Source organism: Cicer arietinum, chromosome 5 (assembly GCF_000331145.2).
Source record: "Cicer arietinum cultivar CDC Frontier isolate Library 1 chromosome 5, Cicar.CDCFrontier_v2.0, whole genome shotgun sequence".
Lineage (NCBI taxonomy): Eukaryota > Viridiplantae > Streptophyta > Magnoliopsida > Fabales > Fabaceae > Cicer > Cicer arietinum.
Genome location: NC_021164.2, coordinates 68,709,059 through 68,733,557, shown reverse-complemented (window position 1 = coordinate 68,733,557; position 24,499 = coordinate 68,709,059). Strand labels below are relative to the sequence as shown.

The window sequence follows — 24,499 nt, the reverse complement described above, 5'->3', positions numbered from 1 at the left end:
ACATGTTTCTTATCTTCTTCTGTTAAGCGTCTCATAAATGCATTATTCTCAAAAGTAGCTACTAACTCATGGTTGTGAAGTTCACATATTAAACTAATAATTTATCCTTCAACTTTTTTCAATGGTCTCGATCTAAGTTTAAACGGACATCCACACCTTTTAGTTGAAGTACCTGTGTTATTTTTATTTGACTTATATTGTCCACCTCTATCACAACAAAGAATTAATTTTGACTTTCTTCCTCTCTTTCTAGTTTCTACGTCTGACCGAGTAATGATAACTGATACTCGATTTTGTCGGCTGATCTCTCTTGCCCATGAGATGACAGCTTCTCGTGACTCAAAAATTTGATCAGTTGTAAATGCTTCAGTTAAATCTATAAATATTGGTTGTGTTTTTTTCATCCCTATTTCAAAAAAAAAAAAACAAATTAAAAAAAATATTTAAAAAAGAAAAAAAATAAATTTATTAACTACCAGATTTTTGAAATTGCCGGATTAACTATCGGAAATTTCAAAAAATGAAATTTCCGGTGAAGAAAACATAACTACCGGATTTTTCAAAAAATTGAAATTTCCGGTAGCTTCCGGAAATTTCAAAAATCCGGTATTGAAAATGTAATTACCGGAAATTTCTTTGATCAAATTTCCAGTATTACAAATAACTACCGGAAATTTAGTTGCCAAAATTAAACCTACCGAAAATTTCGTTGAGGGGGTGAGATTTTGAAGTAATTTTTTTTTACCACTCACGTGAATGAATTTATTAAAGATAAAATTGGGTTTTTAAAATTGGGGAGTACAAGTTTAAATGGGAGGTGCAAATGCTAACATTCTTTGAACCAATATGAACTGGGTTGAGCCACCCTATTTGACAACCCTATAAAATAGCATACTCAAAACAGTTGACAAAATATATTATTACAATGGAAATTAACAATCAATGGATCTTATAATGCAGAAAAATAGCAATGAAAAATAAAAAAGTTTAAATGGAATACACCTCATTAATAATTTAAATTTCAATATTTATTATAAATATTTAAAATTTAATTGTTATATATTATTAGTATAAATAAATTTATATTGTCTGTTCATCACAATTATTCATAATTCTAACAATATTAAATAAAATTATAGTAAAAGTTAAATATATGTAATAATTTAAGGGTTGTGATTGACTGTGACTATGTAAAAACTATTTATCTTAATAATATATATGAATTTAATTAAATATAATATATAATAAAATATTTCATGCTTAATTTATTTCCGGGACAGTGAGTGAGAAAAAAATTACTTAGACAGCTCGTAAAAAAGAAACTTTTACAAGATAGATGGGCCGATACTGTTAATTGAGGCCCAAACCCGTTTTGCCATAAATTTCAACCCTAATCCCTTACGTTACACTCTTCGTTCTCTCGAATTCGTAAGGGTCGTGTTTTCCAGCTTCACGAAGGGTCGATTGGGTACTCAAGCTTTTATTTTTCTGGTATGGCGTACATCGAATGTTCCTTACTTCTCGAATTTTAATTTCATTGCACGCCTCTATTCAATATTGAATGGTCCCGTATTCGATTTAGGGTTTTGAGGTAAATTTGATCTCAATTCCATCGGTGAGCTCGAATTTTAAATTTTTTATAATTCGTAACATGGGATTTGTTTTTGGCCCACTTTGTTAGTTATTGGTTGCATTTTTTCAAAGGCTCTGCTTAGAAATGACTTTTGAATCTTGAATTTTATTTTTTCCGTATGTTTGAGTTATTATAGGAACCTAATATCCAAATTAGGCGTTATAGTTGTCTTTTAGGGTTGTATTTCACAGGGGTGAACTCTTTATAGGAGGTCGAAGAAGCTGTTAATCAGCTATTCGTTCTAGTTCAGATAGGGAGGCTAGAGAAATGTAGTGCCAGTACCTAAAGTGGCTAAAACAAGTGTATACAGATACAATAAGGGGTAATGTTGCGAATTTTTGCCAGGGTTAATTATTCGGTGCCGATAAAAGAGAGCTGAGTGAGGTAAATGCTTAAGTATATGTTGATCATAATTTGATCTCATGACACCGATGCTTTCTTTATGATAGATGACAAGCGCTTGGAACAATATGAGCTTTGCAATCAAACATAGGGATATAGAGTGGGAGTGGGAGAATCGGGGTGGAGTTGTGATTATTTTTTTAAAAATATTTGGAGATTCTTGCTCACTCTCAGAAGGTGAATGCTTGCTAATATTCTGGAAAGGATGAGGAGATCAAATTTATTTTCAATATTGTAATAGCTTTGGAGCATATTGGAGCAAATGAGCAATGGAGCTTGTGGAGCATGGCTCATCTCATGGATTGCTCTCTTGGTTTGCTTCATAGTTTTGGTTTTATTTAATTTTGTCTGTCTAATCATTAGAGTAATGATGATAGTTAGGCGTTTCAGGTTTAGGCATGGCTTCAGAATGTTATAGATTTCTACTTTGCTGACGAGTTCCATTTTTGTTTGTAGCGGGATTGTATAACTTCTCCAATCAGATATGAGTAGTCGCTTTTCTCGCACAATCTATGTTGGCAACCTGCCTTCGGATATCAGAGAGTCAGAAATTGAAGATCTATTTTACAAGGTTAGATTAGTGTACTGTTCTCGTGTTATGTGTTTTTGTGCTTCCAGTTCTGAATTTTTCTATTTTCTCATATTGTCTGAACCTATATTCATGCCATTGTAAATTTAGAATTTCATTACTAAAACCTGCATCTTCACTTCACTATTTTTGTTTGTTTTATAACTGGAAATCAATTTTCATTATGTTAACTAATGAATAACGTCATTAAACATGATGCATGACGGGACATTATGTTGTTGATTGATCAATGTAGATGACAACACTTAATGGAAAAGGTTTTGGTGTTTGTGGTTTTATTAACTGACAACACTTCACTTAATGACAACACTTTTTGAATTCTTCATTGCCCATACCCATGTATCTTCTCTGCGGACCTCGTTTACCTATTTTGCGGAGATTTATTAACTTAAGGATTTGGCTTTCACCCTTTATTATAGCAATTTATTAATGTGTATCTTAATTGTAGTTCCAAGGATCAATGAGTGGGGTTGATTATTGTGTACTAACATAGTCATGTTACTATGGTTTTTCCATTATTCCCTCAACAGTATGGCCGTATAATGGAAATTGAATTGAAGGTTCCTCCCCGACCTCCGTGTTATTGTTTTGTTGAGGTATTTATCAAATCTCTTCTGTATTTATTTCTGGGAAATGCTGTGTACCTTTTTTTCCCACCACTAGATTACTTCTTGTATTTTGGCTTGCTAGTTTGACAATGCTCGAGACGCAGAGGATGCAATTCGGGGTCGGGATGGTTACAACTTTGACGGTTGCCGATTAAGGGTAAGTAGCTGTTCCAACTTTTGTCTTGTGAGGTCAATACTTTCTTCCGTTTGCCTCATCCGTTCCTTGTTGTAGGTGGAGCTTGCCCATGGAGGTAGAGGGCAATCGTCAAGTGATCGACGTGGATATGGCGGCGGCGGTGGTGGTGGCGGTGGTGGAGGAGGAGGTGCTGGTGGGGGCCGATTTGGTGTCTCACGTCATTCTGAATTTCGAGGTGTGCCTATTAGAAGATTCCTTTTTCTATAAAAAAGGAAAGGGAACATAGTCGCATACTCTGAATGGTTTTTTTCTGTTCACCCATTTAGTTATGACTGATATTATGTTTATCATTCTTTAAGTAGGAATTAAATTTTTCTTTCAGTTAAAAGAAAAAAATTCATTTTTTGCATTCATGGCATTGTAAGAGTTTTTATGCAACATTTTGAGACCCTTGGAATCATTGTCCATGACTATAAACTGCATGTGCATGAATTTCAAATTTTCAGAAACTTGTCTTATATGTGTTTGTTTGCTTTTGCTTTTATGTACTTGATTAGTTACAATAGATATTCATTTTATGTGTACTATTACAAATCAGCTATAGTTCTTAAAGATATTTTAATTTTCATATTTTTTATGTTTTTCTATACACCCCAATGGTTTGTCTTTATGGATAACTACAGTTATTGTTCGCGGGCTCCCATCTTCTGCATCCTGGCAAGATTTGAAGGTATCAAAATTTTCATACTGGAAAGAATAGCAAATAACAAATACTCTAATCATCATCAGATTCATCACCTTATTACTTATAATTTGAATATTTGGTTTCAGGATCATATGCGAAAAGCTGGTGATGTTTGTTTTGCTGAAGTTTCCCGTGATAGTGAAGGTACACATTAATTTCGGTTTGTGCTATATTTATGCTGTGGTATGGTCCATATTTTGTATTTTCTGCTCCATCTTAGTATTAAATTAAATTAAGGCCTACTAAAAGATAAATAACTCAGGTTGAAGCTCCCCTCTGTTTTGTATAAAATGCTTAATATTTTTATGGGTTGAATTGAAGCTTCCCTCAGAGTTAGAGGGTAACCATTATTGATCCGTACTGGGTAGAAGGGCCTGCCTCATAATCAGCCTCATGTCTGATGAGTTTGGCATCAGTGACCACGATAGGTTGGGAGTAGACATTCCTCCTTGTCTTTCTGACAAGGGGATCTGTTCAGCAGATCGTGAATATATTTAGACTAAGAACTGTTAGATGCTGAACCTGAACCTGAGAATATAATTTAGTGTTCCCCAATGTTTCAGTGCAAATTCTGAATTTAATTTATAGACTAAGTGCTGAATGAGAGGTTGACCATCAGTGCATCACCAGTAACTATAATATGTCTACTCCTTTGTGATATCAGATAGCTACTTTGACTCTAGTTTTTTGAGTATCTTTCTTATCCAGTAGATTTATGTGCTTGCAATATAGTTTTCATCCTTATCACTCATACTGCTGTTTTGTGTTCAGGGACTTTTGGCCTTGTCGATTACACTAATTATGATGACATGAAATATGCCGTAAGTTTTTCATTTTGGTGAATTGTATCAAGATTGCTATAATAGATTATTAGATTTCCCTTCCATCTGTTTACTAGCATTTTTTCGTTTTCACAGATTCGGAAACTGGATGACACGGAGTTTAGAAACCCTTGGGCGAGATCTTATATTCGGGTATCCAGATTTGTACTGTCATTTATACAGTTTAATGTCTGTGAAAGGATTAAATCTACAGTAATATTTTAGATGTGATTGTTAGAGATCTTACAAACTTCTACATGTTGATAGATCTTGTACCCTTGTATGTTTTGTCTATGTTTCTTTTTCATTAAAATGAACTTGCTTGTGTACTTGATTCTTGACAGTTCAGGATTATTTCATGGTTTGGTTGAGGAGTATTATCTGGAGAATTAAACAAATGTAATTGTGGATACTATCTGTGCAGGTGAGGAAGTACGAGAGCAGTCGTTCAAGGAGTCGCAGCAGAAGCCCCAGCAGGAGCAGAAGTCCGAAAAGGGCTAGAAGGTGCCGTCACTTTCTGTTGTTGACCTGTGGTACATCGTTATGCCTTATTACATACTTATGGAAAATTTTGTTATTTCATTTTGCAGTAGATCTTTGGAGCGATCTGTCTCTAGGTCGCGATCTATTTCCAGATCCAGATCCAGATCAGCATCACCAATCAAATCTTCCAGGTACAAAAAGCGTAATGTTATTAGATATGATTTTATTTTTTATGTTGGTGCAAAACCACCATTTTTATACACTTAAATTGTTTATCCAATTACAGGCCAAGATCCCGATCCCGATCCCGATCCCGTTCAGCATCACCGCGATCTCCACGCCAGGTATTTTAAATGATTCAAAATTTTCAAGAGGTTCTTGTAGCAAAGTAAGACATGACATAAAATTGGCAGTGTTTCCATTAACCAATATTTAAAGAATTTAATTTATATTATACATTTCCCTTCTTAATTGCGTGCCCACTTGTTGTTTACTTCTATTTTGAGCCTATATTACAGAATGATGGAACAATTGAAATTTTGGATGTTAAATTTCCTTGTTAGGAAGAACTTCTGGGTGATAAATTAATTTCCTTGTTTTTTAGCAGAACAGAGTAGTATTCACAAAAGTTTTAGTTAATGCTTGCCTATTTCTTTTGCATTCTTTGTTGTAGAAATTTTCTATGCCTCTAAAGTAGCATGAACTTTTTTTGCAGGTTCTATCAGGCAGCGGTTGATATCCTGACAAATGCAGGTGGATCTCCAAAGCTTCTCCACCATTCTGGGCAATATTGGAATTATGTTTCAATTAATTTAAATTGTTTAGTGGATAATTATTGTACCAGAATTGTCTTGGTTTGTATCAGTTTGGTTATTCTGTGCGGCTTAAACTAGACTTGACTTGCTGCTACCATTTTGGTCATGTTTCTTTTAAACAAGAATGTCGGATATTAACCTGGATCCGTCTGTACTTTTCAACTAGTTACTATTAAAATTATTAGCATTTTCTGGTATTTTTATGTTTTACTAGTGGTTAAGCATTTGAAGTTTCAGGCATTGAAAGTATTTGAAGCTAAACATATTTCACTTTGGCTAATCACACCCTGTTTTTTCCAATTGTGAACTTAGTTTATGTTCAGGTATATAGTAAATTAAGGAAGAAAAAGAGAGTGTAACCAACAAAAGTGAAAATATCGTTATATTAAAAGATTGAAAATAAGATGTTGATTCACTCAAGCTATCTTGTAGTGACTTAAGAATGCAGGCACATTTTGTGTTGCTATCTTTAGGCGTCTACTTTTGATTTTTGAACTACTCAATTTGAATGTTTAGATTTCTACCATAAAAAAAACTTGGCGATGGATAAAGGTTCTAGTATGTTTAGTGGAACAGGATTGTGTTGAATTTTTACTAACTGCAGCGATTATATTTGCTTGATAGTTTCTAGTGTATCATCTAACCATACAATAATTTTTCATCAAGAACAACGATAGGATTGGTTTATATATTGATGGTTCAAGGGATAATTCATTTTATTTGTTGGAAAGTATCCTCACACTTCAAATATGATTATTTTTGGTAGAAGGAATATATGAGAAATAAGAAAAAAAAATACATTTTAGACTATTCTTACAACAGTTATCGTTTGATTGATGATCAAGATGAGATGACAATAAAATAAGATAAACATCTATTTTTTTTTTTTTTTAAATCAAGATAAACATCATTTTATCTTATGTTTGATGTGCGTACTATATAACATATGAATAATATTATGTATTTTTTTATCTTACTTTTAGTACATATTTCTTAATGATATACATTATATTTAATTAAAAAAATCTATATGACATAATTACTTAGATATATTTTATTTCAAATTAATTTGTAATATTATCAGATTTTATTAATGATGCAGAAAAATACTAAATTTTTTAAAAGATAATAATAATTTTATACAAACAATTTTAAATTTAAATAAATATTAGCTGATAAACTCCTACTTTGTAGGATTTTAAGAGTGTATTTATCATTTATTTGAATTATTGGACCCTATTTTATAATTTTGATTCCTACTTATCTTTGTCCATTTTTCTAGTTTTACAGAATTAGTTTTGAGAAAAAATAATAATAGAAATTAATGCAAGTACAATGTGTGAAATACTTACAAATCTAATAATATTATATATATTATAATTAGTTAAAGTATTTGACACATGAGGAATCAAATATTGAGCTGAGATAGAGAAACTAAATTGGAACGTTTGTTGTTTGTTTCACCAAAATAGGCTTCAACTAAGGGGCTATACATTGAGGGGAGAAAAAGGAGAGCGCGGCACAAGAGTTCCGAGTAAGTATTGGTCTTTTGTTTTGGTAATTGAAGTTGGAATAAAATATCTTAAATTTTGGAGTAATAAATATTTTATTCAATTGATTTAATTTTCTTTACAACAATGAGTAACTAACTTTTTTTTAGTTTTATTTTAATTATTTTTTATTGTTCAATTAAATTTTTCTGTTATTTTAATCACATGTTAAAATTGATTATAATTTATATATTTTTAATTAATAAATTGTTAGAGATCATACTGCAATTAATATGTGAATATATAAGATAATTGATAATATAAATTATTGCATGACCAAACTTAATTTTAATCTTTTAATCATTTAATATTTTTTTTATCTTTTATATTTTTTTTAATTTAAATTTTTTACATAACCAAACAAAAGGTTAATAGTGACTATATTTCTCTTCGTTAATTTACAGTTTTGTATTTTATTATTTTTTTTATCGATGTTAATATGATAACCTTTTATAATATTTATAAAATAAAGTTATTTTAAGTCTGTTTTTAACGCAGCATTAACAGTTCCAAAGGCAAAGGTGTGTGACCCACTCTTGTTTGTTAATTGAAAACACTACGACAATTCAAAGGTCAAATTTAAACAAACACTTACCACGTGCTACAGAAGTGGCTTGCATTGCGTTTGGTTTTTCAAAGACTATATACGTTTGCAAAACTAATTTGATCACCCCGTCTTCCCAACAAAACCACCATCACTTTTGGATATTTTGTAACTTCGGGATGCATAAGGTGGTTAGATGTAAAAATATATTGATTACAGTGATAAGAAAAAAAAATTTAACTAACAAAAATTAACAATTAAATACTAATTTTTAAAAAATATAATTAACTAACTATTTCAAAAAATAAAAATAAAAATTTTCACTAAAATTACAAGTACGATCAGAGACAATTAGTATTAATACTCTATTTCAAAGATGTGTATTCTTTCCATGTATAAATGATGTCAAAATTTGTCTTTAAGTATTGTGAGATTATTGTTGTTTTAGGGTAGCTTAGGTCTCAAAAATAGAGAAAAAAGTGAACATGTGCGAATTTTACAGGGAATCGAGGGAAAGGGTGTGGAAGGTAAAACCTGCCACATTAGCATACCTACATATGAGTTGGTGCAGAGGCATAATTAAAAAAGTTAATTGGTAGGAGAAAAACATATATGATAAATATTTATATATATAAAAGTAGTTTTAAAATTGATTTAAGATAATAAAAAAAAAGATAGATAGAATAATATTAGATATAAGAAAAAGTAAAAAGGATGGGGGAATAAGAGAAGAGAAGAGAAGAGAAGCGTGACGTAGTAAGAAGTGTGGTGAGATGCGTGACAAAATGGGGCAGTTAAGGAAATTAAAAAAAGAGATGATGGACATAGCCATAGGTGTTCATTTTATGGTTTGATACGTACTTCTTCCTCCATCCTCATCATACATCAAACCCGCGACGTTATTCTCACCAAGCTCCAAAAAGTCAGTGCAGCGTTAAAAGAACCATCTTAACAAATACCCTTTTCACCCTTTCTCTCTCTCTCTTCATTTTTTATATTATATCATCACCATCGTCATTTTCTTATATTCTTCTTTCTTTTATAAGATAAACATCTTTCTCTATCTCTCTCTCTCTCTCTCTCTCTCTCTCTCTCTCTCTCTCTCTCTCTCTCTCTCTCTCTTTAACTACTTTTGTCTATAAATCTTCAGGATCAGTTTCATCTTATATCAATGGTGAATTTTTAGATATAACCCAGGTATGTTTTTTTTTCTTCTATTCCTGGTTTTTTTGGGGTCATTTTGTTTAATTTTTTTTTAACTAGTTTTATGTCTTGATATACAGATTCACTGAAAATTGTGAAAGCTGATAGAAAAATAAAATAATAAAGGTTAGAACTTTAATCTTTTTGATAAGTGATTATGGCGGTTGCTGAGAATGTTGGAACCAAAATCGGTTCTTCGGGTGAGAATTTGGAGAACAGTGTAGTTTCATCGGACTCAACTGAGGTTGAGAAATCGAAACCTAAGACCGATCAGAATCTGAACAATAACAACGGTGTGTTCAATCATCAACAACAAGATAGTGTTCCTAATGGTAATCATGGTTTCAAAGGGCATCAAATGGGTCAGATGCATGGTAATGGGGTTCAGAACCAGCACATGGTTGTGAACAATGATGGGTATGTGATGAATGGTGTTAGAGATGGAGAGAATGGGGGTGAGAGTTTCAAACGTGAGATGAGGGATTTGGAAGAGTTGTTGTCAAAGTTGAATCCTATGGCGGAGGAATTTGTGCCACCATCACTTGTAACCAATTATCATGGTTACTTAGCTGGACCTAATGTTGGTGGATTTGGTTATGCTAACAATATTATGCTTCAGAATAATTTTGGCAATGCTAATGGCCAGATTAATAGAAGGGTATGGATGTTTTGTTTTATCTCTTTTTATTCATACAATTTAATTATTGTTCAACAGTGTTGTGCTTTTTCTATTTTTTTTTAATATTTTGATTATTGATGATATGTTGCAGAGGAAGAATGGCTATAATAATGCGAAGCGAAGACTGAATCATAAAATGGATATGGAGAAAAGAGAAGAGATGATTCGGAAGACTGTTTATGTGTCTGACATTGATCAACTGGTACAAATTTTAGCTCTATTGTTGAACTCTCATTTCAGCTTGTTTGCAATGTTTTCCATGTGTATTCATTTGAAAGATAATTGTTTTTTTATGTTGGAATCTAGGTCACTGAAGAGCAGCTGGCATCTCTCTTTCTCAACTGTGGCCAGGTAGAAACGGTTATATTTTTAATGATATGTTGTGCAAAAACTATAATACGAAAATGTATTGTAACGTAACAAATCTGTTTTGAACCGATCACGACAAATTTATACTTTTGAACTAATTAACTGTGCATGGAGCCTCGAGCAATAGTAAGACACGGCCTCGGATACACGTGTTCTGTTACATTGTCATGTTTCCTTTTCTTAATTAATGGTGGTGGACCATGTTACTGAGTCAACTAGTTTGTCGTGGACATAGGTTGTTGATTGCCGTGTATGTGGGGATCCCAATTCAATTCTTCGGTTTGCATTTGTTGAGTTTACAGATGAAGGTGACGTCACATGTGCCGTTACATTGTCGTTTGTGTTGTAATAATTATTGGCATTTCACCTTATTAACATGTTATGTCTACAGTTGGTGCTAGGACTGCATTGAACCTATCTGGAACCATGCTCGGATATTATCCGTTGAGAGTGCTACCTTCAAAGACTGCAATTGCACCTGTTAATCCAACATTTTTGCCCAGGGTAATGTATCTTCTTAGAAATGCCTATTGCATGTTCTACAAAAAGATTGATCAAGAGTGGCCTAATAACTATTCTCTTTTATGTTCTACCTTTGTGACAATGCCATATTCTCAGTCTGAAGATGAGCGAGAGATGTGCACAAGAACAATTTATTGCACAAATATCGACAAGAAGGTAGTTTGAGATTTGAACTTTATTAGAATTTTACTTGGAGGAACTCCTTACTTTTTTTCCATATATATTTTGCAGCAACCGAGTCTCATAATTCTTATTCTTTCCTTGTTACTGCTGCAGCTTACTCAAGCAGATGTCAAACACTTCTTTGAATCTATTTGTGGAGAGGTTTGTGGCTGTTCATTGAACAAGGCTTCCACTTTTTATTGTTTGTTAAATTTATGGATTGTATGAGATATTATCCTTTGTTTTGGTGTACTTATCAAGGTTCAGTGCTGGACTGTTTGTTTTTGGTTGAAATTAAATTTAAATATCGTGTTAAATACTTGCCATTGTTTTTGGTTTATTCATCTAGGTTCAACGCCTGAGGCTTCTTGGGGATTACCATCATTCAACTCGAATTGCTTTTGTGGAGTTCGCTGTGGTAATTACTCACTAACTTTTCAGTCATCTTATTTTTACCCGATTCTATTTTGTACACTTTGTATCTATGTGTGAAGTTATAATTGACAGGTTGAGTTGTACTGCTGCTTTTGCAGTAATTTACGTAAGTACTCTGCTGAGCGTTGCATTTTGCTCGATGTGGGACTTAGGCACCCCATAATACCTAAGTCCCTATCATAGCACCACGCCTGATAGCCAATGTGCCAGCACTTTCACTCTACGACGACTCACTTGTCCTTTTTTTTTCTTCCAGTCAGCCCATCTGTTCTTGGCCCTTTCATAGACACTGACAATCAGCTCTAATACCACTTGATTAGCACCCTCTAACACTTGGAAAACCCTGCCTTAAATGCTAGCCATTAAGGGGAAGAAGCAAGACACTTAAGTATTTAGCTGAGTATCTCATACTATTTATCCATGAAAAAAATGGCTGTCTCTAGAATATTTGTATACTGGCATTGTTTGTGTTTGTGAGTCAAAACAAAAGCTGTAAATATCGCGTGGAAGGTCTTCAATCAAATATTGGGAATGGCTTTACCCCGTTGGCATTCACTTCCCTTCATTTACATTGAAGACTTTTGGTAAAAATTGTCAAGTTCTCTAAGATCATTTTCATCATTTGATTTGATGAAAATTTGGTCTGTTCTCGATCCTTTAGGAACATACACTACAAGTGAAAATTCTCTAAGACTCTCTGTCTCTGGTGAAAATTTGGTCTCATACACTGCAAGTGACTAAGCTGGTCATGTTCCTCCATATCATTTTTACCAGCAAGCTGATGCTGTTTCCATATAGGAGTCGTGTTTTAGGTTGATTCCGATTTCAGAGTTAAAAGTCGAGCTCTCAGTTTGTGATGCTCTTGCATAGGAAAGTGGTAAGGGAGAAGACAAGCAAACCAACTTTTTTTTCTTATAACAGAAAATTAAACTACAAACATATGCATAAATGTAAATTATATAGCTTTAAAGAATTGCTTATTATGACTGAATGAAGGAACCATTATCAGGTATTTGAGAAACCTGAACTCTCCACTCTATAATATTCTTTACTCATATCCTTAATCCATTGTCTCCCTTCCCTCACATGCTCCCCTAAATAACTAATCGTAGTCCATCGACAGTTACAATGACCTGTATGTTTTATTCAATAATTCATCAAATGTCTCAAATATTTTCTTCCCTCATATTTCTTCCTACGTTCACCCTCCTAATAGGAGAATTGGGGGTCGTTGTCTATCAACAATGTTGGCGGCTCCATACACAGAGCAGAGTAAGAGAATGTTAGCGGCTCCATAATATATTTATATGGAATGTTGTTTTATAATGCTCGATGTTTCCTTTGAGCAATTATTAGCAATAATTAACAAATTGCATGTTTATTTCCTTGTTTATACTTTGTGGTATTCAAAAAAGAAGAAAAACTGTATTAGGAAGCATGCTAATGAAGGAAATAATTTTTGCAAAAATGGAGCCAATATGTGACCATAATGTGGTGAAAATAGGCTGTGATGGTAAATTTATTTGTTCAAGTAAAAGAGGCTAATCAAATCTTTTGCATTCAAGATTGTTATGTAGCGATTACAAGTAATTATTAGCAATTGTCTCGATAGGCCTCAATTTGTTTTACCCATGTCTCTTCTTCTGGCTATCTGAATTTTTTTGCGTCATTCTTGCAGGCTGAGAGTGCAATTGCAGCACTGAGCTGTAGCGGTGTGATTTTGGGTTCAATGCCTATAAGGTTGGACTGACAAATTTTCCTTTCATTTCAACTGCCCAAAAAACATAATGTTTCGTTAATCATTCATTTTTTTGTTTTGGTATGCAGGGTAAGTCCGTCAAAGACACCAGTCCGAGCTCGTGCAACTCGTAGTCCCATGCACTGAATCATCCTTCATGTTTGTGGAATGAATGCTGCTCAAAGATATATATTTACATATATACATACATAGAAACAGATATGTTTTAAGGTACCCGTGGCGTTTAGTTGAGACTTTTGTCGCCAAAACTTGCAGTATGGTATCTTTGTTTCTCTCGTTGGGGCTATATATGAGTTATGTGTTTAGCTTGTAGAGTTGGACTTGGATGGCGTTTTGAGGATCATTATGGCTTAACTTATGCTGCTTGGTCTTGCAACGAGAGAATTTCATGGTTGGATGTTTCTAAACATCCGGAATTTACAGTTTATTTAAAGAAACATGTTTCAAAACCTTTGTTAGTATAGTTTCTGTCTGTCTGGTACTCTTCTGTTTGGATACTTTTGATCTTTTGCAATTTGCTTGTCATATGAAGAGTCTCTGAATTGCTGTTACGACGGCCAATCGAGACTTTCAGTGAAATTATCATTGCCTTCTAAATTGCATGCACCAAGTTGTTATGTTTTCCCTTGTCACATTTTTTGCACCAAACTTTTTTTATAAAGGTCAAACACAAACCCTTGGTTGGTTTGATATAAACAAATTGAATAGTGTGTTTTTGGAAATCCTCTAATTACATTGTATATTTCAATATCTGCCAAATATATTCCTAATCTCTCTTTCCACCCTGGAGTTCATCTACCTACCATACACTTTTTTTTATATACATACAAGTGAATGCAAAGTTCTTGGTTTAATTTATGTTGGGGTTCTCTCCACCTAAATGTTAAATGTTTGTGCCGAGTCTGTTAGTTTTGGCATCTTTGCTGTCCCAATGTTTAGCATGTTTGTATTTGAATTTGATGATGAGTCTAGAAACTAGAAATTTAAAATAGTTCGAATTGTTGAGGTCTAGTTGAGGTTAACATAAAACTTAGACTATGATAGTAAATTTATTAGTCAAGAAATTAGATCAATTTAAAAAAAAACATGTTTGACTTATAGGTCAAATTTTAGGTTTATTTTTGCAAAGTCCTTGTCATTTTATGTTTTAAAGCTTTCTATATTTGAAATTTTCAAAAAAAATAGTTTTCTATATTTTTTATTTATAATTTTATAGAAAAAAACCTTCTATAATTGACATCATGAATAGGGGTGGGAATAGGTCAGGCCGTCCGCCAGGGGCCTATGGCCTGACCTACTTATGGCCTGGCCTGGCCTGTTTAATAAAAAGGTCAGGCTCAGGCTGTTTTTAAAGCCTATTTATTTAAATAGGTCAGACTCAGGCTTATAAATAAGTCTGTTAGGCCTGACAGGCCGGCCTATATATATATATATGTTATATATTATTATTATTTACTTCATTCTCCCTTTTTTTCTTTCTAATTTCCATTGCCCTATTGCACATTAGGTATCTAAGCAACATATTATTCATAAAAAGCAATATTATTTATTTGTTACCTTTATATTTTATAAAAATCAATACTAGTTATTTGTTATCTTCATATATATTAGTAGTATATAAAACTTGAAAACCCTAATTGTTTATTATTAGTATTGAATATGAGTTTGTTTGAGAGGATTTGTTTAGAGGTAATAATTTGAGTTTGTTTAAGAGTATTTGTTTGACAGATAATAATAGGTGCGTTTCAATGAAAAAATTATCTTTTATACCAAAATTCATTTTTTAGGGTTTAAAAGGTGTTTGTTTCTGATTTTTAAAAAATCATTTTTTATTTAATATATATATAAATCGGTACGGGTAGGTATGGATAATTGTTTATTTGTTACCTTTATATATATATATATATATATGAGTGAATATGATTTTGGTTGAGAGGATTTGTTTGAGAGTTAATAAGATGAGTTTGTTTGAGAGCATAATGAGTGCGTTTGCTTCAAGAAAAAATCCATTCTTTTAAATAAAAAATCATTTTTTAGGGTTTAAAGGGTGCTTGTTGGGTGCTTGTTTCGTATTTTTAAAAAATCAGTTAATAAGCTGAGTTTGTTTGAGAGCATAGTGAGTGCGTTTGTTTCAAGAAAAAATCTATTCTTTTAAATCAAAAATCATTTTGTTTTTTTTGTTTTATGGGAAGGTTGTTGCATTACAAACTTGTTAGTTATAATTTTATTAGATTTGATTATAATTTTATTAGTTTTCCTTGTATATAAAGGCCTAATTTAATCTATTTAAAACAAAAATATAAAATATAACATTTAAATATTTTAATGTGAATAAGGCTTTTAAATAGGCTTACAGGCTAGGCTATGATAGGCCGTAGGCCAGGCTCAGGCCGAAAAAAAGGCTTATGATAGGTCGTAGGCCAGGCTTAGGCCTAAAAAATTCATCGTACGCCAGGCTCAGGCCTTTCAAAGCCTGACCTGGTCTATTCCCACCCCTAATCATGAATATATCCATTAAAAGCCAAATGTCTTAAAATTCGTACTAGTTAATTTCAAATAAAATATTCTTCCTTATCTACATTTAAAAAAAATTCAAGTTTGATGGATTCCAGATATCGTAGTATATTTTATTGCATTTACAATTCATTATATGTTCTATTTTTTTATTTTTCTTTTCAACTATTCTATTTTATTGCAGTAAATTAGGTGTAGAAAATTCATGTATTTATGCCAATCGTTCTGACAACTTAAGAATAGTTTTGTGCCTATGCTCTCCACCTCTCTAATTTTAATATTTTTTTCCTGGTTTAAACGATTTTCTACTTTAGCTTATTTTTTGAAGAAATGTCACTTCAAGTTTGTGTTTATCTTTTTTTTTCCTAGTGTACTAATTGTGTAGTTAAAATTTGTTAGTGATTTTGATAATCTATAATTTAGATTTTAGAGATTTTTAAAAAAATAAGAAATTATTGTGTTTGTTTGTCGTAATAAAAATAATTTTTTTTAAATTATTTATAAAAATAAAATTTTAGAAGTTACTTAAAACAACATCTTATTTTAAGCAGCTTTTAGATAATTTTGAAATTATATGTTTTTTTTTAAATACAAAATTTTAAAAACTATTAAAAAAAAAAGTATGTAACAAGCACACAATTTTATATCTTTTACACAATTACGGTATTTAGAAGTTTTCTCTTTAATTATGTTCTATAATGGAGGCTATTTTAATATCGTTAATTCATGGTAAATGGCAAGATTTCTATGCATATACTTCCTGTGTCACATATGGATTATGCACATAACTCTTAAGAAAATACCAGATGTATTGATTTTAGTGAGTTTCATTTATTAAAATACTGTTGAAATATAAGAAATAAAATTATAAAAATGTATCAGTACTCATCCATTTTGTCTTATGTGTGTCTAAATCTATGTAAGCGTGATTATGCAAGACTTCTTCGCTAAGACGGATAGACTAACATGCTCGGAAGTGGTTACTAATGCTTAATTATAGATTTAAATGTTTTTTCCCCATACAACTATATAATTTCTTTAGTTTGATTTTGTTGTTGTATTTTAGTTATCGCAAAATTTATTCACATTAAAATTGATTTTTGTAATATATAGAATATTTAATTTTAATCAATAAAAATAAAATTGTAAGAATCAATTTAAAATAAACCACAAAAGCAAAAAAAATTATATATATACTCGGGTACCTTTTAAATTTTACATAAATTAAAATGATATATTTATAAAAATTTAAAACATTAATTGTATTTTTCAATTACAACATTTTCTTTCGGTGTCCATGTCACCTTTTTTTCCAATAAATTCTCCACCACCTTTCTATGACATGCAAAAGTTTTTCATAGGAGAAAAATTTATCAAGAGAGAAAAAATAGAAAGAATGATATATATGGATGATGTGATAGAAAAAAATAAATAGAGAAAATAATCAGATGTTGAATGGGTATAAAAAAATTATATATGAATGTACAAATATAACTACCTTTTTATATGAACTACTCAATATATTATTGTATTGTATTATTATATTTCACAGTAAAAAATATTATTTATATAAAATATATCATATATATATATATATATATACAAACAACAACAAAAATCCCATATTTTTACCCTACTAATTAATTATATACACACATGAAACATATCTATGACGCATGTTTAAGTTATGCAAGCATAATCACCAATTTGAAATAATAGATCGATATGGAGTCACTTAATTACGCAAAGACAAAGCATCAAAATAAAATATATATCTTACAAAAACGTGTTTCATGCATGCTATCAACGTAGCACGTAAGTCGGCCCCTTTAAATTTATTAAGGATTCTGAATCATAAGTCATCCCTCATGTAGCTCACTATATCATTATTTAAGTTTAATTTTTTAAAAAAAGTTTAATTAACTACTCCGCACGTGATTACACTAATCCACTATCAATTTTTCTAACGCATCACAACAATCATTATAGTTTATATGCTCACTTTATTTTCATTGAGCATCCATTTGTTTATTTGTTTTTTCGCGTGTTACAAAATGAATTCCGACTTTATGTTTTCATTTTATTTGGTAAAAACTAGGAAGAATAACAAACAAGGGATGGAATCACATTAATCCAATTGGAAAGAATCTATCTATTTCCTTTATTTGAGACTCATCACTATATGATTATTTACAACTTCATACACTTCTTTCACATAATAGATATTAAAACTATGCCCCCACACACAATTGATCCATACATTTTCCATCAAAAGGATTTTTTTTTTATTATCTCCAAACAATTTTCCAACAATTCCTTTTTTTATTGAAAAAAATATTTTATTACGATTCTTGATTTAAGAAATAATTGATGAAAAAAAATAAATTGAATGATATTAATAATAGAGAGAGACTTAATTACATCAAAAGTTACAAATACTTATATAGTGAATTAGATAAACAACTAACTAGTGTAAAATAATTAACTAGCTAATGTAACTAACTAACTAACCAACCAACATAATTAATTAAGCAACCAAGATATCCAAACATCTCCCTCAAGTTAGATTGTGTTTATTACTATTCGAACTTGAAAAATGTCAAAAAAGATATTGATTACAAAGAATATGAAATATTAAAATACATTCATAATTTTTTTTTTTTGAAATGTTAGAAATAAATCGGCTAAAGATTTTGAATGCCAAAAATACATTGCTAAGATTTTTGGATGTCGAAAATACATCTAATAAAGGATTTTTTTTTTCGCCTAAAATAAACCGGCTAAAAGATTTTTTTTAGAAGATTTATTCTTCTCTTAAAATAAGAAAAATAAATATTCTAATGTGGTCTTGCTTTTTTTATTTTTATTAAGTATTGAATCAAATCTACACCTTCATGCAAAATCTTCTCTTATTTTTTTTTCTTCTTCTTTTGAACAAAATCTATGTGCGACTTCTTCGTAATTAGTGTGGACTTCTAATTGAGAATCCAATTATGTTTTTTTTTTTCTTTTCTAGAAAAAAGATCAATTTTGCTTTTTTTTATTATTAAGTAAGTGTTGAATGTAGAGTCTACACTTCGATGTAAGATTTTTGTTTGTATTTTTTTTTTAATGTCAATTTGGCTGAAAAATAATAATTTTGCTACCAAGTGTTGTTGTGTTCTTGAAAAATCTTCAACAAATGCATATGACTTTATTATTTTTTTTTTTTATGAAAGTTGTTGATGTTAAAACAAGGTTGATATCAAAACATTAAAAAAGTCTTATGTCTTGGTAAAGTTTTGTTGGCAAATATGTTGTCCTTAATATCAATTATTTGATGATTTTTATTTATTTATTTATCATTATTATAATGAGATAATTCTAACTTAAATCACTTTCATATTTTTTTATTAATTGAAAATATCTTGTATTAATATCATGAGTACCAGACGAATCCAAATTATAAGGATATCAAAAGGTATATAACTCCACTCTAAGAGAAATAATATTTTAAATTTATTTTAAGTTGTCGATTTATTAAAATTGTATAATTTTTTCAAACACGCGTCATAGATTGACCTTTCATGAATGTGTAAAAAAATTCATATTGATTATGTTTTTGTACACTCGTGATGTTTGCATATACACTGAAGAATAATATGTATCGAACAATAGTCTTATAAAAAGATTGTGAAAAGTTAAAATAAAATCAAGGAATAGTTAATCGTTTATTTAAAATAATTTAATTTATGTTAAGTCTTTTGTGATATTTTTTATGTGTCACAATCTCTACTCCTAAAATATTTAAATAAAATTATATTTTTAATCTTTTATTTTATTTAGTTGTAAGAGTGATTCTTTTTTTCAATTGATAATTTATCTTTTAAAATGTGCATAAATTAGTGTATTTTTTATTAAAAAATGTTGACATGTCAAACTACATGCAACATTTAAAAAAAATAAAAAGTATTACTTCGTACACAATTTGGAACAAAAAAATAAAGAATCAAAGTATTACAACTAAATAAGATAAATGGCTAAAAATATAATTTTGTAAACATTAATTTCAAGTAGCAAAATAAACATAATATAACATTTAGGTCTAATTAAAAATTTTAAGATAAAAAAGTCACAATTCATAACACGAACATCACAGTTTATACAAAATAAAACTCCAAATGTCACATAATTTCATAGTTGATAATAATAATAACTACAAAAACTGTCTAATGCATTCTTAACATGTTGATTATTCTCCAACTTCTTCATCAATTTTGTCTCTCATTGTTAACTCATTATCTACTCAGCATAAACTATCTACAATAAGTAATATGTAAAATAAACAAAAATGAGTCATTGTACTCAAAAACATAAAATGAGTGGAGTATGATAAATCAAATGCTATAATTATCACAAAAGTTACAAAACATATTATCAACAATGCATCACAATACCATATACAATCTAATTAATCATCGACTACTTCTCGATTGGATCCACCTAAGTTCGATTTGATACGTTGTAGAGAATATACCTACTATTCCATAAATTGAATAGTCTTATCAAGATACCTTAATACGAAACATTTTTAACGGTGTTCCACTTTTACATAAAATCTTCCTATCTATGTCACCCCCAAAGTTTCCTCAACCTTCTACTTTGATTGGATCGAGTGAAACATATCTTACTTAAAATAATGCAGATACGTATGATATAACAATTCGATATTACTATTAGACATGATATAGTCTATATATGCGACTAAACATTTCATAATAGAGTAACAACATCAACATCAACACCAAAACTCTAATAATCAACCCGTTATTAATTACCGAGATTCATTTCTACTAATCACTTCTACTAATTAATTCCATTTATTTTATTTATCGTGTCAATTTCATTCATAATCTATCATTAATTTATTACAAATTAACACATAAAATTTATTGTGATAATCTAATTGACTAACTTAAACACCTAATCAATTAATTCATCTCACAAAATATTAGTTCACCATCCTAACCGATTAACCTATCTTTTGTTTTTGAACTTTAATACTTATCTAATTAATAGTCTATATCACCTAATTTATTAAAGTCTAAAACAAATAATTCAAATTTATGTAAAAAATAAAAGAAAAATAACTCATCAAAATCATATCAATTCATCAATAATCAATAACATAATATTATTATAGTGACTAATCACACAATCAACATTATCAAAATAATTGAATCGTCAAATATTATACTTATACGACATATCATAAGAGACAATCTCTCAAACAACTTAGATCATTGTCCCCACAATGATATCTAAAAGTCTAACACATCAAATTGTGGTCGTATAATACTTAGAGATTACGAGACATTCCTATTTAAATTAACAAGTCTAATTACTCATTTTAATAATAAAGAGTCAAACTTACTTCATATCTTAAAATGTGAATCTAAATAATTGATTTAAAGAAAATATACTTCTTGTTGTCCAAACACCTAAAAAATAATAACAAGAGTTTATAAAAAAAAAAAGGTTATAATCTATGGGAATAGGATAAAACATAATGAAATTACGAATTTGTTGAATATAATTTGAATTTCATTGGTGATAAATGATTAATGTGATTCTTCACATCTCTATGGTTCTTCAACAACAAACGAAATCAAAAAAGATTGAGAATTAAAAAATTTATGGGTGTTTAAGTATTTGAGTTTGGTTTCTCAAAAAAAGACAACTTTATTGACACGTGATTTTTTATCCTAAATGATGTATTTATAACCTAAGGTGCAAATTTCATGATAAACTAGAGTTTTAAATTCAAAACCAAACTCGGTATGGTGGGAAGAATAATTTTATTTATTATACTGATTTAATTTAATCAATTAAATAAATAACTTAATCGATTAACAGAAGAAAACATGATAACTACTCACAAATACACTTTTGTTGATTTTATGTGTGATGTTCGCAGTTTAGAGTTTGAGATGTGTAGGTTTGGTGTTCAAAAATTGGTTTTGCTTTTATGGTTGATGAATGGAGTAGGTTGCTTGACTTATTGAACATGGGCCTTGTGTACATGGGCTTCACTATGCAATGTATTTTTTTGAGCTTATTTGTTATTGAATTGAGAAAGTTGGATTTTGTACCCTTTAATTTAACTTATTTCCTTTAAAAGGTTAAAAATCTAAATACATCTCTTTAATTTTTATTAAATTAATAGTAAAAAAAATTATTCTAAAATCTCATCCTCACTAAAAATTCTGGTGAGTAATTTTTCTCTCTCAAATATTCGGTACACACTTTATAACTACATTTCAAGACACAAAATTTTCTGATAGTAGAAATTATTTATCGGAAATCTCGCCAATAAAATTTCTGATAGTAGAAATTATTTACTGTAAATTTGGCCAATAAAATTTTTTATAGTACAAATTATTTATCAGAAATTTCGCCAACAAAATTTTCGGTATATTATTTATACTACTGAAAATTTTGTGCCTTGAAATTTACGGTAATTAATTTTACTCTACCGGAAATTTGTGTCTTGAAAGTTCCGATACGTATTATTATAATATTTTTTTTTTTTTGATTTTTTTTTACTTTTTGTTTTTTTAAAGGAAGGATAAAAAAATCACCATTATGTATAGATTTGACTGAATCATTCACAATGATCAAATTTTTGAGTCACGAGAAGTTGTTATATCATATGCAAGAGAGGTTGATCGACAAAATCTGACTAGATGTTGGTATTATTCGTTCTAACATAGAGATAGGAAAGAAAGGAAGGAAGTCAAAATTAATTTTTAGTTGTGATAAAGGTGGAAAATATAAGTCAAATAAATCTAACTTAAGAACTTCAACTAAAATGTGTGGTTTTCTGTTTAAACTTAGATCACGACAACTCTCATATTAGATTGTTTAAGAGGTCAAACTCAAGAATATTCAACGGTATTTTTCGCTACTCTGGTTAATAAATTGAATATGAAATAAATGTAAAAAAATAATTTTAAAAAACAAAAACTGTAACGAAACTTTCAAGTTAATACCGAAAATTTCATTTTTGAAATTTTCGGGAGTTTCAACCGGAAATTTGACTATACATAATGGTGTTTTTTTCATCCCAACTTCAAAAATAAAAATAAAAAATCAAAAGAAAAAAGTTAAAAAATTCAATAATAATAATAATAATAATACGTACCGAAAATTTCAAATTTTAAAATTTCCGGAAAAGTAAAATTAACTACCGAAAATTTCAATACACAAAATTTCCAGTAATATAAATAATTTCAATTACAGAAAATTTTGTGCCATGAAATTTCTCACAGTTATAAAGTCTGTATCGAATATTTGAGAGAAAAATATTACTTATAGAAAATTTTGATGAGATGTGAGATTTTAGAGTAAGTTTTTTTTACCATTAATTTAATAAAAATTAAAGGGACATATTTGAATTTTTAACATTTTGGGAATATAGGTTAAATTAAAGGGTACAAATCCAACTTTTCTTGAATTGGATTTAACATCGATTTTTTTTCCTTGTAGCAACAACTTTTTAAAAAGAAAACTTGTATTTTAAGTTGGTGGTGATTGATATCCACATATACAAGCTTGAGGAGGATGTTAGTTGGTTAGTTTCTTGGTTAAGCTTTAAATATGCCGTACAAATAGAGTTTTTGTATTCTTTTTTGTGCATCTTTTATTAAAATAATTATTCGTGAATTTTCTACCATTTCAAACTATCAATTTATTTTTTAATTATCTATCCCAAACCCTCAGAACAATTGTAAATATTGCAAATAATATTATCTCATTGAGTTTAAAACATATTTAACATCATAAACATACACATACTTGAGACACATAGTCAAATACTTTAAAACTAATAGTCCAATCTTAACTTTTATATTCATCACAATATTAAACAGTTTGACTTATCACTCTTCTAATTTCATCAATTTTTGCTCAAACTTTTATATTATTACGGTTCTTATTGTATATTCGTTATGTAATATATTTGACGAATAAAAGAATATAAAAATAGCATAATGTTTGTTGTTACCAAAACTTAAGTTGAAGAAATACATAAACTACACTAAGCTTATACTACAATTACCTTTCAACTTTTAAATTATATTTTAATATTATGATCTTACTATGTCTGGTCAACTTTATACAACTTCGTGACATCTCGTGCGCAACAGAGTCGTACGTTATAGCATCGTTCATAAAAATATGTCACAAAATTATGATTGAATCTTCTATGACTGTAATATCGTGTTGTAGTAGTAAAAATTGTTAGATTTGGGATGAGCAAAATTCTTGGTTGAATCTCTATCTATTGTGATTTTAATAGATATTTAACTTCACAACTACATCACACATTTACAAACAAATTTAGTGAGAATATATATATATATATATATATATATATATATATATATATATATATATATATATATATATTATCATCTAGTATAATGAACATAATATTTATTAAATCATAAATATATTTTTACCGTATAATTTTATTTATTAATATTTTGAC

At 29.7% G+C, this 24,499-nt stretch overlaps 2 protein-coding genes across 6 annotated transcripts; both read left to right on the top strand.

Moving 5' to 3' along the window:
• Positions 1–1,331: 1,331 nt before the first annotated feature.
• On the top strand, positions 1,332–6,429 carry LOC101509526 (serine/arginine-rich splicing factor SR34A). 4 transcript variants are annotated; one of them, XM_004502689.4, is made up of 14 exons: positions 1,366–1,491; positions 2,083–2,348; positions 2,492–2,606; positions 3,155–3,220; positions 3,315–3,389; positions 3,465–3,603; positions 4,052–4,098; positions 4,200–4,257; positions 4,885–4,934; positions 5,031–5,087; positions 5,359–5,438; positions 5,525–5,608; positions 5,704–5,761; positions 6,133–6,429. In XM_004502689.4, the coding sequence occupies exons 3-14, from the start codon at positions 2,520–2,522 to the stop codon at positions 6,151–6,153; spliced, it is 822 nt and encodes a 273-aa protein (XP_004502746.1). In that variant the 5' UTR covers positions 1,366–1,491; positions 2,083–2,348; positions 2,492–2,519; the 3' UTR covers positions 6,154–6,429. The 4 variants fall into 4 exon arrangements, with proteins under 4 accessions (XP_012571984.1, XP_004502747.1, XP_004502746.1 ...); XM_012716530.3 differs by lacking the exon at positions 2,083–2,348 and having other exon boundaries at positions 1,332–1,491; positions 5,528–5,608; XM_004502690.4 differs by lacking the exon at positions 2,083–2,348 and having other exon boundaries at positions 1,332–1,491.
• A 2,923-nt stretch (positions 6,430–9,352) lies between these two features.
• LOC101509196 (polyadenylate-binding protein-interacting protein 12-like) lies at positions 9,353–14,072 on the top strand. 2 transcript variants are annotated; one of them, XM_004502685.4, is made up of 11 exons: positions 9,353–9,523; positions 9,610–10,187; positions 10,300–10,410; positions 10,515–10,559; positions 10,813–10,885; positions 10,969–11,081; positions 11,196–11,255; positions 11,376–11,423; positions 11,611–11,679; positions 13,375–13,436; positions 13,524–14,072. In XM_004502685.4, exons 2-11 carry the CDS (start codon positions 9,687–9,689, stop codon positions 13,579–13,581), a joined length of 1,140 nt encoding a protein of 379 aa, XP_004502742.1. In that variant the 5' UTR covers positions 9,353–9,523; positions 9,610–9,686; the 3' UTR covers positions 13,582–14,072. The 2 variants fall into 2 exon arrangements, with proteins under 2 accessions (XP_004502742.1, XP_027190572.1); XM_027334771.2 differs by having other exon boundaries at positions 11,331–11,423.
• The last annotated feature ends 10,427 nt before the right edge of the window (positions 14,073–24,499 follow it).

Bases quoted from the DNA above. Each gene is read 5' to 3' on its own strand.
- LOC101509526 (XM_004502690.4), top strand. From the start codon at position 2,520: ATGAGTAGTCGCTTTTCTCGCACAATCTATGTTGGCAACCTGCCTTCG. The intron at 2,607-3,154 runs GTTAGATTAGTG...TTCCCTCAACAG, and splicing joins TTGAAGATCTATTTTACAAG to TATGGCCGTATAATGGAAAT. The intron at 3,390-3,464 runs GTAAGTAGCTGT...TCCTTGTTGTAG, and splicing joins TTGACGGTTGCCGATTAAGG to GTGGAGCTTGCCCATGGAGG.
- LOC101509196 (XM_027334771.2), top strand. From the start codon at position 9,687: ATGGCGGTTGCTGAGAATGTTGGAACCAAAATCGGTTCTTCGGGTGAG. The intron at 10,188-10,299 runs GTATGGATGTTT...GATATGTTGCAG, and splicing joins ATGGCCAGATTAATAGAAGG to AGGAAGAATGGCTATAATAA. The intron at 10,886-10,968 runs GTGACGTCACAT...TTATGTCTACAG, and splicing joins TGTTGAGTTTACAGATGAAG to TTGGTGCTAGGACTGCATTG.